At 39.2% G+C, this 17,071-nt stretch overlaps 1 protein-coding gene across 8 annotated transcripts in view; it reads left to right on the top strand.

Moving 5' to 3' along the window:
• NTRK2 (neurotrophic receptor tyrosine kinase 2) overlaps positions 1–17,071 on the top strand; it is a 312,631-nt gene that overhangs the window by 245,339 nt on the left and 50,221 nt on the right. For all 8 annotated transcript variants that reach the window (XM_077474847.1, XM_077474853.1, XM_077474851.1 and 5 more), the window contains 2 exons: positions 6,739–6,869; positions 9,189–9,361. In XM_077474847.1, coding sequence (XP_077330973.1) covers positions 6,739–6,869; positions 9,189–9,361 — 304 coding nt within the window. The remainder of the gene's footprint in view (positions 1–6,738; positions 6,870–9,188; positions 9,362–17,071) is intronic.

Here is a 17,071-nt window from a genome sequence, read left to right as displayed (position 1 = left end):
GGTTATTATATTTTGCCAATGCCATAGGTTGGACGAAAGTTTGTGCAACATTACTGTCATTCATTGTATACCTTCTAGTTCCTTATTTTTATAATGTTTGTGATTCATTGCAGATGTTAAGATGTATCAGAAATATCACTAGCCCCTTCAAACTGTTCAGAAATGTTTCCTGTGGTATAGGCAGGCTTACCTCCTGACTCCTCTGAAAGCTCGCTTAACTTAAGATATGAGTTTTCTTCGATAGAAACTTACATCTTAGGCCGCGTACACACGCGGGGACTGTTCGCCCAACTTTGTCCGTCAAACAGTTTCGGCAAACAGTCCGCTCAAAATTAGCATGGACGGACATGGCCACACACGACGGACGAACAGTTTGCTGAAACCGTGCGCGATGACGTGAACGGCACGTACGACGGGACGAAAAATACGACGTCCTATACACTGCATTATAACTTTCGGCGTGTAAATCCTTTCTGAGCATGCGCGGAACTTAGTTTGACGAACAAGCCTACACACGAGCGGACTGTTCGCTGAAACAAGGTTTCAGCGGACAGTTTTTTGGAAATTCCGAAAAACCTTGTTCGTCAAACTGTCTGCTGAAACTGTCCGCTGAAAGCCCACACACGAGCGGACTGTCCGCCCAAACACTGTTCAGCGGACAAAGTTGGGCGAACAGTCCGCCCGTGTGTACGCGGCCTTAGAAGGTGCAGATGCTTGGAATCCTCCCTTCTCAGGGAAAGGGTCTACAAGGTGCTGAAAAAAAAACGGTATGCACAGAAGAGGTAAAAACACTCTGCTAATGAGAAAAGTACTAGGAAAAATTACCAAGATTAGTGCTACAGAACTCCTGCACAAGTACATTTATGGAAACAAGCTTGTATTCATACTCTTAATGCCTTTGTTTCTTCTTTCAGTAATTACCATGAATAGATATACGGTATATATATATATTATATTTGGTATAATGGTAAACCCCCAAAATGTATTTTAGAACTTCAGTATTATTTTTAATCAAAACTCCTTAAAATGACTTATAGCCAATACTTTTCTTGGCATAAAGTAGAAAAAGGTTAAAACCCTTGTTGATTTATTGTTTGCTGCTTGTGTCCTGTTTGGAAGATTTCCCTTCACTTCCAGTCCTAGAGGCACAACAAGACGTGAGAGGAAATATCTGAAACGTGAAGGAAATTACCCTCTTAGACAGTTGTTATAGTTAATTATTGTCCAAAACTTATAGAAAATTTCACAAATGAAAAAATCGCTAGTAAACAGTATTATTGTGCAGAATATTTATACTCCACATATACACAGGCTGCAAAAGAAAGCTCTTGATGATTCCTGGCACATGTTGAGTGTTGGCCTAAGTTCAATTTAGAACTGCTGTAGGCTAGTCTACACTAGATTTAGCCCTCTAAAGAACAATCTGCGGTGGATTGCTTGTTAGTGTACTCTAGCCTAGAGCAGTTGCTAACTGAATGACTGAATCATTAAACTTTGGGCAACACTCAACATGTGCCAGGAATATGCAACAGGCGCTCCTTTTAGAGACCTGTGTTTTTTCGGGACGGTTGCCATGTGGCCCTATTCAGGTTATTGGGTTGTGTTCGACAGACAGGGGGGGAGGGGGCAAAATCACGGCTCGACCACACATACTGTAATTCTATGTGTGAATCTTGTTTGAAAGTTGTCAAAATCCTAGGTGAAAACATTGATAAACAGATCCCCTTAACATATCTAAAGCCAACACTTTTTTGTTTTTGTTTTTAGATAGAGTGGTAAAGAGTTAGAACCCCTATCAGGTTTTTATTACTGTCTGTCCCCTTAGCCTTGGCCACTAGGGCTGAAAGTAAGGGAAAATCGAATGGTCCATGCACATGGGCATTTGTTTTTTTTTTGTTTGTTTTTTTTAAGTACAAGATCCTGCATGAAAAGTCGTTCATACTGCAATTCAACATGTATGGACAAACACCCACCTGAGATGTGCCACCACTGCTCAGGGCCATCATAAACAATAACTAGTGGGTGGCATAACAAATGACTGAAGGCCTTCTGCCACATGATTGATTAATTTATTAATGAGGTGCTGATGACACATCATGCCTTCAGTAATTTCCTACATTCGCCGCCACATGAATGGCTCATTCAGGGCTGACATGTAAACATCAATAGTAAGTAAAAAGCAGCATTGGTACCACTAGCTACACACTGTTGATATTTACATGTCAGAACTAAGTAGCAGTACAATAATGCCCATGTACACGGATGCATCTAAGCTTTAAAGGCAGTTCATATACTGGACTGCGGATGCAGATTTTTTTTCTTTCATATGCAGATGAATGCAGCTCCAGATTAGGGGCTCATTGCATATAATACAGCTGCAATCAAGTCCTTAGCAAAATGTGCGCATTACAGATCTGTACTTCTCCCTTAATGGGGGAAGGATGGCCAGAAAAAAAGGACTGGGGATTTCACCTCTTCTTTTCTGTCCAAATTGAAAAAAAATATTATGCTTAGGAAATACTCTAATATTGTTTGATTGGATACTTTAGGAGAAGTAACTTATTTGGTGTGAGCTCCCTAGATAAATAATATGTTTATTTGTCTGCAATGATGTAAAGCCAACAATTGTATCTATTTCAGCTCTATAGTCTGTTTGGAATGGTTCGAATGCTAGAAGTTGTGCTAATTCCAGGACAGGCTTGTTGTCACCGTAGGCAATGCTTTCCAGGCGTTACCTAAATCAGAACTATGGTAGAAGCAATGTCAGCCTCCTAAACTGAGTGAGAAGCTGAGTAGTACTTTCTACGTAAAGTAAAACTAAAGGCAGCATTTTTGTTTTCATTTTGGATAGAGTAAGGGAGGGTTATAACCTCTGTAGTTTTTTTTTGCCATCTCTGTCCCATTGAGGAGATTTTCCTTTACTCTCTGTCCCATAGCTACAACAGTAAGAGGAACTATAAAGTGAGGACTAGGGATGAGCTTTGAGTTTGAGTCAATTTTTTGGGGCGTTAGCAGCAAATTTGAGTGCCCCATAATGCATTGCAAGATGGCAGTGCATTGCTGTATGATGATTAGCCAAAGCATACACCTGACCTGCATGTTTTGGCCAATCACAGCACGCTCCTCAGTGAGAGCCATAATTGGCCAACGGGAGGGTACCTTTGGCCCATCGTGGCTCAGGGGGACTAAGTCCATGCCCCACACTATATAAGTCTGCTTACACAGCGCCCATATAGTGTGTTATATTGGATGGAGATAGAGGGATTGAGCTAGATTAGGCAGGCAGGTTAGTTAGTGGCAGTGTATTATTTATATATATATATATATATATATATATATATATATATCTTCTGAATTCAGTGTAGCCTATATATGCAGTGCATTCGGCAGTGTACAGTGTCTAATACAGAGAAGACGGTGTACATGGTATATAATACAGTGTGTACAGTTTCAAATACACTTCAGGCGGTGTACACAGTATATAATACAGAGTAGTGCGGTGTTAAAAAAAAAATACCCACCATGTCCGGAAGGCCTCCAAGGAGAGGCAGACGCTCACAGGCCACTAAAAGAGGGCAAGCGGCCTCTGAAACAATATTTAACAGCAGGGACCATTCCTTCACCCAACAAGAGTAACTGTGAGGGGTTATCGTGTTCTGCCACCACCAACACCTAAGGCCCAATTTTTCAGCAGAGTATATAGTGCAGTCCGTATAGTATATATACTGCAGTTCAGAGTATATAGTGCACTCAGTGTAGTATATATAATACAGTGCAGGATATATAGTGCAGTTTACAATATATAACATTGTGTATTGAAGTGGTTAAGGGGAGCCCTTTGACAGAATTAAGAAAAAAAATGGCATGGGTTCTCCCCTCCGTCCATACCAGGTCCTTTGGGTCTGATATGGATTTTGCAGGGGACCCCCACGCCATTTTTTAAAAATAAATTGGTGTGGGGTTCACCTTAATATCCATACCAGACCTGAAGGGCCTGGTATGGACTGGGGGGGGGGGGGGGGGGTAAACCCACACTGTTTTTTTAAAATTATTTTTTATGTATATTGCCGGGATCTGGCAACACATGACGGCCGTGAGCAATTTTAAATGTCATGTTTTCCTTTAGAAATTTCGTTTTGCTGTGGTACTTTTCTAAACATTGGAAAAATGCACTACATTTCAGGCAGACTAAGGGGACCCCCCAGGCATGATATTTAAAGGAATATTTTTTATTGTTTCACTTTAAGCATTCCTAAAATCACTGCTCCTGAAAAAACGTCCATTTAAAAAAAACATTTTTTGCATTGATACATGTCCCCTGGGGCAGAATCCTGGTCCTCAAACACTTTTTATGGCAATAACTTGCATATAAGCCTTTAAAATTTGCAATTAAACATGAATGTAAACAGGAAAAATAGAGAGGGTTAATCTCCCTAACGAGGGGTACAAACAGCAATAAAAACCTGACATGGGTTCTAACCCTCCTCCACTTTAACCAAGATTTAAAAAAAAGTTTTGCCGTTAGTTATACTTTAAACTTTACTGATTTGTTTTTGTTTTGTTTTGTTTTTCTTTTCACAGGAACTGTAAAAAAAAAAACATGGTATATTTAGTTATTTTGTTCTAGAAGTACTTTCCAGGGTTCCCAGTATTATTCTTTCCTTGCTGCCAGAACCTCAGTCATGTTTTCCCGTATAATAAACAAGTAATCAGACAGAAATATTCAGTATTTTCTTAAACACCATAGAACACACTGTGATTGCTGCATTGGATAGGCTGTACTATTCTAAGAACTATTATGAGTGATTAGGATATTTGTTATAGATGTTATCATGCCATGTCTAACAAGCGTTTCAGTGAACCTTAAAATACATTTAGGATACTTCATCAAAATATTTCTAAATTTGGCACCCCCATCTACTCAACAAGTTTTCCACAAGTTCAGATTAGCTTTTTCTATTTATACTACATTCTGGCTGGATTGTACGCATGGCTAGAAAACCCTGGCATTTCTAAACAGGGCAGATCAGCTTTTCAAGTATACCATGTGAGATAAGTGGCAGAGAAAAAGATTGCCTAAATCTTGAATGAGGCTATTATCAACTACAAAAGTCAGGTGTGACCACGGTAAATGATTGTCTTTCCTAAAATGTATTGACAATTTTCAGGTACATAATGTGTTGCAAGCCAGCTTCACTCACTTCATTAAATTTAATTAAGTTTCCAATAGAGGATTTGTTAACAGGCATGTAGGTGTTCAGTTACAGTAGTATATAAGGTTGACCTTTCATCCAAAATTGGAAAGCATACCATTTCGACAAGTACATGGGAAAGTGACATGCTGATAATGTCACATACAACTTTCTTAATAACTTTCTTGAATCCTGGGACAAGAGCTGTAATGTAAATTGCATGTGACCACTGATAGCCAGTCAAGAGCCCCTTGGGACATTTCTGCAATGTTAACTAAGGTTCTTATTCTGTGACAGCAAGTTAGCTTTGCTCTTATGTGTATGTCTGCCAATGATACCAAAATGGCAGCTTCTTGCACATTCATTTACTACTAGACAACATACTAGTCCTGAAACCCATTCAAGTTGACTACACTTAATATTACTAACCTGGACCTAGTATTAGGCCAGTTTCACAATGGTATGACAAACGCTCCAACATTGGAAGCTCATGTCGCATGGCGTGTGAAAATCAATGTTTCCCTATTTTCCCTTGTTAAAGGGGGCTTCCAGATTGCAATAAGCCTCCCAGCCTCAGACCCCGACAACCAACAGCCAGGGTTGTCAGGATGAGGCACTTGTCCTCATCAACATGGGAACAAGGTGCTTTGGGGCCCCCCCCTGCCGATACTTAAGGGAATCTGAAGAGATCCAAGTAATGATCAAGGATAAAATGAAGAGCTTGATAGATATCCATCCCTCTGAGAGCTAGAAATTGGGGATTGTGAGTACCTGGAGGAAAGGCACTGTTCCCCCAAAATGGGAGTTAGAGGAGACAGAGTTGAAGACAGATCCGATATACCCAAGAACTTTTTGGTTAGGGTTCAAGTGAGAAACAGCGTTGGCTGAGAATGAAAATTCTGTGAATACGGTAGATCATACCACAGCATGGTATGTGCAGTAGGGGAATAGAAATTAAGAATTGCTCAATAGCGTTCCACAATTAGCTTTTTCTGTGCCTGCACTAGTCTATAAGTTGACTCAGGTGAGAGGCAACATATTACAGCTGAATGTCAGGGACAGATAGTTCCTCTTCAGTTTTTGGATGTTGTAGGATTGCATTTCTCAGCATGGGGGTGAAATGGGCTCAACTGAAATCGGAAATAAGAGGTTGGATAACTCTTAGAAAGGGGTTGGGAACTGAGATAGGTAGGATCTTAATCAGGTAGAAAAGCATAGCCATGATGTTCTGTCTGATTATATTGCACCTACCTGTCCAAGAAAAGATATCCCTGGTCCAAACTTGAAGATCTTGTTTTAAGTTTTTGTTTCATTTTAATTATATAAGTGAATGTATACCTAGAGGAACTACCTCTTCTAACTTTTATTGAATAATAGTAGATGTTTAGGTAGCATTTTAATGGGAATTTCAAGTTACATTTGTATTACAAAGTTAGATTAGAATTTAGAGGTATTGCAGTCTCCATTTTAATATTTTTATTAACTCATAGGAGTCTTTTAAAAGAACAAAGAATCACTATAATGTTGTTGCTGTTTTTTTTAACAGTTGTTCAACACATAAAGAGGCACAATATCGTACTGAAGAGAGAACTGGGAGAAGGAGCGTTTGGCAAAGTGTTTCTTGCAGAATGTTATAACCTGTACCCAGAGCAGGATAAAATCCTTGTGGCAGTAAAGGTAACATTTCTATTGTATTTTTCTGTCTATTTAGCTTCACACAATAAAAATGGTTGTGCCATGGGGGAAAAAAAAAATATGAGCTAAGCACAGACGATAGTGTCACTGATCCTGTTGTGGAGATTGACCTACTCCAAAAAGCACTACACACAGACTTTTTTGGAGTGGATTATTGTCTAAGATCCTGTTATAGAGGACAATCATTTGCTTTAAAGTATATGCTAAACCAGTTTAAAATTAAGTCTTTGGGCAGATCTGCCTGTATCCGTGGACCATTTAGAAATTCACAAAGACTACCTGGCTATAACTTGTTAGTGTTCAGTTAAAGTTGCCATCAGTGTTACGAGGTATAAAATTGAACCCAGTGGGGGTGAATAAATGTCACCTGCCATTGACCACCAGTGTTAAAGTGGAATTAAACTGCTGTTTCAAAAAAAATCACAGGCAGATAAGCTTTTAATAACAGAAGATACTCTGTATGCCAGTACCCTCTTGCACTTAATGCACAACTTGATATACATACCTAGCATAATTCTTTGGTGGGACAAAGTAACTTCTGTGCATATGCATGGCAGTTACATCATCTCAGTCTGGTAACGATAAGCCAAACCTATAAAACTGGCTGAAGATAAAAGCACTGGTGACAAGGGGGGCCACAACTTTTTCATTGGTGAAAAAGGGCATTCACAAGGTAAGCACATTATAGAAAAAGCCTCGAGGATACAAATGTTTCAGTTCCATGTTAGAGGAATAGCAATAGGGATGCATGCCTGAAATGAATATGATCCCATTAAATGTTTAATATGGTGGCCATGTGATTTTTTTTCATATATATTCTATTTAAAAAAAATTGATATATGAATGTATGAATTATAACACTTGAGCACAATATTTCTATAGTCTGTAACATCCCTTCCCAACAATAGTAAAATATTAGATATCCACTTAACTGTGCAATGTAAATGAGTTAAAGTGTATGCTACACCATATTGTTGTAGGTAAATGTAGCCTGTACTGTGATCCTGTGATTTCCTCTTCTATCCTGTTTTATTCTAACCATGCCAAGCTTGTTCTTCCTGCTTGGATTTAAATGATGCCCTGCCAGTGCACACATGCCTATACCTCTCGTGGTCAGTTTAGCTGCCACGCCGACTGCCCAGTCCTGCTGTGTTGAATGGTATTGGTTCTCAGCAGGAGCCTTGCTGTCAAAACAGCAGCTGCTTATAGAGAATGGATTGCAGAATGTACACCCTTCTGGAATGCAGCACACAGAGGAGGAACGCCACTGGAGTGTCACATAATATGCTGCCCACCTGCTTACTAAACAGATATGCCCCCTACTCTGTAGAAGAGGGAGGTGAATGAGGCTGTGAAATCACATGGCCACCGAATAAGGCTTAAAAAAGGGAAATAACTTTTATGTGTTATTAGAGTCAAAAAATACTATTTGCTATATTACAATCAACTTTTATAGAAGTGTGTTCACAAATACTTTAAATGAACAGAGCTCAGGTGCTACAGACATAGTGTAGGTCAATCCCCCAAGAGCTCAGGACAAATGGAAATCCTTTGAATATTTCAGAATGATTTGGGAAGATATTTAGCTGGGCTTCTCTTTCTAGTTATTAAGTGGTATGGGTAACACATAAAGATCTAGACATATACTCAAGAAATCAACTCATTTCAGTATGTCTATTAATTTAAGTAAGTATATGTGTAGTGTGTGTATATCATATGTAAGTATGATTTTCTATGGTTGAAGGACTATTAAAATACCTTACCATAGGGTTTTTTCCCCAGTGTTTTCTGAGTGACCAGCCCCAATTCCTCAAGTCCTTCTATTAAATACAACCATCCTTTTGACACCTCTTTCACAGAATCTAGCCTCTCCTTTTGTAAAATCATATTTTTTTTAGGATGAACAGAACATCATGCAATCTAATAATAAATGGATAATATGGGGAACATGGGCCGAGTGGGAGGTATTGTGTTTTTGCTTATGTGAAACGATCGACACAGGCAGCATCCCTTGCCCCCCCCCACCCCTTATACTGGCCTCTCTGGCTTCTTCACTTGCCGTCTTCTAGTTGCCAAGCAACACTAACAGCTTTGAATTCTACTTACAGACACAGATCCCAGATTGCTATTATTGTGTGTGTGTGTGTGTTTTTCTTTTCGGTTAAGGGCTTCATACAATGTCTTCAGTCTTGTCAATTCTTGCATATCATTTTTGCATAGTGCAGTATTTATGTACACACGTAGAATACTAATGATCTGCTTTATTATATAAGACTGATTTTCAGTGTCTTTATTTTGCAGACGCTAAAAGATGCTAGTGACAATGCACGGAAAGATTTCCATCGAGAAGCGGAATTACTGACAAACTTGCAGCATGAACATATTGTAACGTTTTACGGGGTGTGTGTGGAGGGAGACCCTCTTATTATGGTCTTTGAATATATGAAGCATGGTGACCTCAACAAGTTTTTAAGGTAAAGTCAAGCCTACTGATCTAAAAGAAAATTGCCATGTTTAAAATTTTGTGAGTTACTTACTGTAAAAGAGATACTGGTATACAGCACTTTTTCAATTGATAAAGGCTATGCTTCGTCATATATTTTTGGAACTGCCTACTTTACACAATGCTTTAGGTGCCCTTTCACTTGAATAAAATATTGTAAGTTGGAGTTTTCACTATAATATAAATTTTCTAAAAGATATAACTTTTTCACAGACTTGAATATGTGTGGCCTTCAACAGACATAACATCTAACTATCATAGGCGTGCCCACAGGTTGTGGGTCGGATGTGCCTTGGCACACCCTAATCACCTAGTGTGCATTAGAATTATTGCTCTGTGTAGCAGTGGGGAGATGGGAAAGTTCTCCCTCCTAACAGCTCTGCCATAAGAGAAGTGCTTACGCACTTCTCTTTCACTGTGTCGGCAGGGAGATCAGTGTGCCAGGGCCATATATATAGACACACACATGTGTTTGAGCTTTGGGGTGCACACCCTAATTCAATAGGCTGCACACACCAATGCAAACTACTGTATATAAAGGTTCTAGGTAGAATGGGGGGGGGGGGGGTTGAAAAGGAGATGTCAGCCATCCCTTTAGTTTATGCTGGGGCATAGAGCTAAAAAGCCTTTAGCTCTAACTGACCATCCAATTTATTCACCTATTTGGAAGCAAACAAATTCTAGGAATCTAAATCATGGATATTTTAAAGCACATATACATAAAACACAGCAGTTTATTGACTGCCCCCACTGAGTGTTTGAATGTATTTGTGTAGTTACTATAAAGCACTGCATTCTGCATCCATACCTATGCTGTGTTATCTCCTATCTAGTAGTTTCTGGCAATATCTGCATGCACATAAGTTCCTTCCTTAGAGTATTTTTAGAATATTAGAGAATTTGTATTTTTGGAGTACTCACACAAGACTGTGCACTAATACATGGTGGGGGACTCCGCCTTTACCGGTAATTTTTTCTGATCGTAAAAAAGAGAGAATTGTTTTATAGGGCACTGCCTAAAATAAAAGCATGCTGTGGTGAAATGGAGCAATATGTCTTCATGAAAATGATTTGTTATATTTGCTTTTACAAATTCAGCTCCACCTAGACTCTTATCCTAATCTGCATAAATTGTTTGTTTTAACTGCTCTGTTGATTTATTTTCTACAGACTGAAACACGTATTCTAACACACGTAGAAGAGGGACACATGTGAAACAGATTGTATCTTCACAACTCTGATCATCAATAGTTAAATAGGGAATCTTAGATGTAGTTACTGAGGCTCTTTACGGTTAAGGCTTCTAATAAATTGCTTGTGATTATCAAGCCATTTCAACACTTATTATCATGCAAGGAGATTTTTCTTGGGCCTCCACAATAGAAAAGAAGATTTAAGTCCTGAGTATGTGCCACTGATATTGTTGTGTTAAAAATCAGGCATGTTTTGGAACTCAGTAATCATATGTAAATGGGGATGTTTGCCATTTACAGAAAATCTAATCCAATTTGTAGCTATTGCTAACTAAAGTAGCCCATAGATGGGTCATTTTTTTTTCTCCTTTAGCCAGAGGGGTGAATGAAAAAAAAGAACAGATTCCTTCATTCACACAAGTGAGGTGGAAGAAGGAATCCCCTGCAATTGACAAAAGTTTGCCAACATTCCCATTTAACAGAAGTCAATCTAACAATCAACTTCTGTCTAGCAGGGGCAGCTGCACATCAAAATTCATCTGGTCTCTGCTGAACTGGAATAATTTTGATCCATCTAGGGTCCAGCTTAAGTTTTAGGAAAACCTTCCACATTCGCACATGTGCATGCACATACACATGCATTACCTCATAAAGAAAGTTGAGTAAAGAAATCTGAAGCATTGCTGTAAAAGTGAGGCCTTTTTCTTTACTTTAATGCAGAGTGATAGAGAAATTTGGATTCTCATTACATTCTGAGATTTTTTTCTTTGGTCTCAGTTCAATTTTTTTAATATAAATTTATTTATTGAGTTTTCAAAGAAATAGCAAAAGAAAGATTCAATACAAACTACAAACTAAGTCCATCCACAAAGAGAAAGGAACAAAAAACAAAACAAAACTTTGTGTTCAACGCCAAATCACCCCATCAGTATCATCAACATTGTACATTAATCCCCCAGACATCATACAGAGGACTAGATAGACTAGGCAGCACATTGTAAATCCGCAGAGAAAATAATTCCATAGAACAAACATTATGCCCCCCAACAGCAGAGGACAAGCCCCATGGGAAGCCTCCAGGGGGAGACCAGGTAAAATGTAATGTAAGTCAAAAAAGGTGGAGCATAACGAACGATCCTTATAGATAGGACAAAGCCCTACCTTTCAATCATGATACCAAAGAAACTCATGTCATAATCACAGTATCGGTGTTCCCAAGTCATGTGAACCACACTTTATCAAATTAGGAGAGACATCCTCTGCTGTTGTACATGGCTCATACAAGGGAAGAGTAGTGCTCACTATCAATTTCCATTTATCCAGAGTCACTGATGTAGTGGATTTCCAATGAAGGTCAATAGCTTTTCCAGTGTTTCCTAGTAGTCTCCTAGCACCCAAGGAGTCTCTCAGTTCAAGTAAATATAATATACTGGTTTACCTAGTGAATGCTGAACGATCAGCTGAAGTCTATGATATTAGGCATACAATGTAAGCTGTTTTTCACTGGGAATCTGCCTCATAGAGGTGAAGGTGAATCTTTATGCAGCAGTATGCATCTTTTCCTGGTTTCTGAACCACTGATCACGGGTCCTGGTACATGAAAACCTTGGTTGCTTTAAAAAGAAATGTCTACACATTAATCTTAAAAGATCTTGGAGCCTGTTCTAAATAAATCTTTAAATTAGTCTTTTCTACAACAACACATAAAATATATTTGTTACAGAACTGTGGTTAGGCCAGACTTTTCTGGCACTGTCTGTTGTTTTACATGTGAAATTAGATTACACACTATTAGTATACAAGCGACATACCATAGATGATTTTGACCACTATATCTGTTAAGTATGAATACAAAATAACTTAGCGAGGATCTATAAAATATGAAAATTGCATGACAGAAAACATATGTAGCACTACCCTCATGAGGGCCACTGATAGAATCGGTACCCCACTGGTTGCCCCGACTCTGCAAGACCTCTGACACCTCTGACACCCTGGATTTCGTAATTTTTACCAATTGTCACCAATATCAATAAACTTAAACAATGCAGATGAAGCAGTTTAAATTTCTTTACTGAGGAAAAAATGACATGCATAACATAAAACTGTACATCAAAAGGATGAAATAATATAGCACTAGTATGAATTGTGATTGTGTAATGTAGAGATTTATATTTAGCAAGACAAAATGCAATTTAGGTCACTGAGGCCTATGTGAACAGGCAGAAGAAAGTCAGGAGACTGACACTTAATAGAACTATGTCAGGCCACTCCACTTTATCTCCTCAGCCCATGGGCACTTAACATCAAACAACTGATAAACATTCAACAAACGGTTGTGTTTAACTTGGCTGGCTCCTTTAAGCAGAGTTTCAGAGAAAGGCCCATTGTGTTAGACCACACTCAGTCACTTGTGACGTCAAGGAGAGGATAGAAGGATTTAATGGCAACCCCACAAGATCCAGCAGATCTTCAGCTAGCACTTAAAGTATAATGAAGGGAATCATTTTTGATGTTAGAGCAGAGCAAATTTAGCTGGTATGTGATTAATCCCTTTAAAAATACTGACTTTTCCTGGGTGACCTTTTAACATTAAGGATTATTCCAGTCATAATCCTTAATGCCAGTTTTAAGTGCTAGCTGAAGATCTGCTGGATCTTGCGGAGTTGCCATAAAACCCTTCTATCCTCTCCTTGACATCACAAGTGACTGAGTGTGGTCTAACACAAGGGGCCTGCTCTCATTTCTCTGGAACTCTGCTTAAAGGAGCCAGACAATTTAAACAAAACAGTTTGTTGAATGTTTGTCAGTTGTTTGATGTTAAGTGCCTGTGGGATGAGGAGATAGAGTGTATATTGCTTCAATAGTATTGTATCCAGTGGGACTGCAAAGCACAGATGTCTGTATACAGTGTCTATGGGATTGGCTGAACTTGCATCCAATAGCACTACAAGTATCAGAAATGTGGGCAGAGACAATGATGTCTATATGCAGTGTTTATAGGGTTAAATGGTCAGGTTCCCTGCTCACCGACAGCATAACAGAAGTTGCTGGTAGCAATGCAGATGATGATGTGGACTCCTTCAGGATCTCCTTCTTGGTCCTGGCTCAGGGAATGGCATCTGACCTCCATCACACCGCTCTTCGACCTACAAGGATCGGAAGTGCAGGTAATTCTGAAGGATCAGGAACAACCTCCAAACCGCTGTAGATAAGAAGAGATGCTGTCTGCAGATGTCCCTCTGCATGCAGCTGTATAACTCTCTCCCATGATTCAGCCGCAGCTCACACTGGCACAGAACTCCTGCTGGCAGATCCAGGGCGATGTCCCAAGAGAGCAATCTAGGCCTAAAACAGTCTTTTTATACCCTCTCCCAGTAGTCTGTTTTTCTCTCCTCAGCAATCTGGTGGTTGTAGTTCAGGCCAATCCTGCTGGAATTGAACCCCCAGCATTCTGAACTATACGTCCCATGATGCTTTGCTCTGCTCTAAGTTCTGTCTTTAGGAAATTACACATGGAATCCAAGCCAACACTAGAGCGAGACAGCTCCACATTAACAGCAGTTCATGATGTCCCTGATTTGCAGGCACAATAGCCAGCTCCTGGCTACACATATTTATTACTGTCTGAAATACAAACCCAAATAAGGTCCATGAATAAATGTATTTGCCCCAAACCCATACATTTTTGTAAACCACTTGTCCTGGCTTGCATAGGGTTACATGAGAAAGTGCTGAACACACCATAAAGCAACATATGTCCCTAAATATGCAAGTATTTCATTTAACTGCATAGTCTGAGGCCCAAGATAGTGATTTCCTCTTTCAGAAGAAGCTGTTTGAGTCTGAACAGGGAGTATACAGCATGCTTTAGCTTCCTTGTGCATCAACAGAGTGACTATTGTATGCAAAAAGATATACTGTTTGTACAAGATTTAGAGATTGGCTATTCTTAGTACGTAAGTCATAAAGCATTGGTTAATATAAACAATGCTCGATTGGTTGTGGTGTCCTAGAATTCATAGATCTATGTTTAAAAAAAGAAAAGCAATCTGCACTCTCATTGGATCATATGTATGCATCCATGTCTATCTTCATTCAGTTTAGTATAAGCTTTATTGTAGTTGTTATCTTTGGATATTTAAAGGGTTCACTCCTTAATCACTGCCTCCTTCATGGTTTATTGATGTCCAATCCAAACTGAAGAATGTCTCCCAAAATGTAGCCTGTCCTGTACCGCCATCACAACGTTTTCTATGTGCCACGCCACCTGTAATGATGCCATATTATCTGTTGTAGAAGATTTTAGTTTATTATGTAGGTGATCCCTACTTCAGATTCACATTGCTGGTCGTTTTTTTTTTTTTTTTTTTTTACTACTGCAGCAAGATTCATTTCATAACCTGTATTGCAACACTCACAATCGCTCCTTACAATCTTGCATGCAGTAGCTATTTCCATTCTAGAAAATTGGTAGAAATATGCTTAACAATCACTGACATACAGCAGCCCTGAATTTACATCTTGGCTTGATATTCTAATGCAGTATAACTGAAGGGTGCAGAATCACAGTAAGCATAAAGACAGAGCAGAAGCTTTTGTGCAATAAACTGGTCAAGAATGTCAAAAACAGTATTTTACAGTTACTGTAATTAAGGTAAAAATCAAATTAAGTCCAAATGATATCATTTGTAATATAACCTATTTGCTTTCTAATCTCTTTTTACATTTCACCATGCTAATAGCTGCAGCTGAAAATAACCTTTTGTTGGATAATTTGTTAACCTGCACTGCCCCCAGAGGCTGTCACAGGAAATGCGTCTGAGACGTTAATGAATTTTGAGATCGCAGTTTATGCTGCACAGCTTCATGTTTCAGACATCAGACCACATGTTGAAGGTCAAATGCAATGTCTGAGTGCAGAGTTCATAGTAGGGAGAAAGATTTGGGGGAGTGTAGGAAGCACAGCTAAAACTGTTGTGGCTTTGTACAGCTGCACGCTGTGGGAGACTTTGATTTCATGACTGAAGGAAGGATGCTGAGATAAGAATGTGGACTGAACGTTTCAAATCAAATAAATGAGTTCCGTTATTAAACTAAAACCTCTTCCAAAAATACAGGCCACAGATGAACTTTCTGAAATAAAAAAACATTATTCTTAGGTTGTAAAACGGAAAAGAAATGTTGGTTCTGAAAATGTTTTTCTTTCAATGCTTGATGTTAAGAATTCGCAACAAATTATTTAATGTGTACATTAAATGTAATATTTTTGAAACTGGGTATATTTGTTGAGTACATTGATGTGCGCACTTATGCCCAACCTGAAGCTGTCTGGCTGGTTGTACACTGATGTTTATTGCATATGGATCCATTTTCTTTGAACATCCAAATAGTACTGCTTTTTTTAAATCTGCTCTAATAAGGTGTATTAACCACTTGCTTACTGGGCACTTAAACCCCCCTCATATCCAGACCAATTTTCAGCTTTCAGCACTGTCGCACTTTGAATGATAATAGCGCGGTCATACAACACTGTACCCAAATTAAATTTTTATAATTTTATTCCCCCAAATGCAGCTTTCTTTTGGTGGTATTTAATCACCTGTTCGATTTTTATTTTTTGTTAAAAAAAATAAAAATCTCAATTTTTTTTAAAAAATTGTTTTTTTTAAATGTTGTTATAAAATTTTGAAACGTGTCATTTTTGTCTGCATTGATGCATGCTGATGAGGCGGCACTGATGAGCATCGATAGGTGGCAGTGATGGGCACTGATGGGTGGCAGTGATGGGCACTGATCGGTTACACTGATAGGCAGCACTTCTACGTGGCACTGATTGGCACCACTGATGGGCATTGATAGGTGGTACTTGTGGGCACTGTCAGATGGCATAAATGAAGCATAATTGCCCCTTCCTTTTCAGGACCGATGTCCCTTTAAGATGAGCCGGTGATCGGCTTTTTTTTTCTCCTCCTCTGTCAGCATGAGGAGATAAAAAACGATCACCCGGCTTTTGTTTTGATCATGTGATCAGATGTCATTGGCTGACAGCTGATCACATGGTAAGGGGCCGAGACCAGCCCCTTACTCGAATCGGTGATCACCCGAGTCTCAGTGAATTGGTGATCACAGCGCGCTTCGCGCACGCCCTGTAGGGCACACGCAAGGAGCGTGCACAGGGGAGGCATCATATGAGGGCCTCCGGGGAATTCAGATCCACGTTGTGGCCGTCATTCGGCCATACCACGGATGTCAAGTGGTTAAGGCATCTGTGTTTTTTCACCCTCCTGAAAAATGAAATAAAACTGAGTGTGACTAGTTGTCTAAGCAGCAAAATGTGCATGTGTTAACTAAAGTGGGAGATCTAAAAATGTGTACATTGCGTACTCAAATAAGAAAAAGGTCAGCACATGTACATTAAAATCTCCAATCTCCATTCCACCCCAATCTCCATTCCAAGCACCAGCATATGAAATCTTGTACGCTGA

Source organism: Lithobates pipiens, unplaced genomic scaffold (assembly GCF_037356315.1).
Source record: "Lithobates pipiens isolate NorthernLeopardFrog02 unplaced genomic scaffold, aLitPip1_a1.2 Scaffold_13, whole genome shotgun sequence".
NCBI lineage: Eukaryota > Metazoa > Chordata > Amphibia > Anura > Ranidae > Lithobates > Lithobates pipiens.
This window is presented reverse-complemented; position numbering and strand designations above follow the sequence as displayed.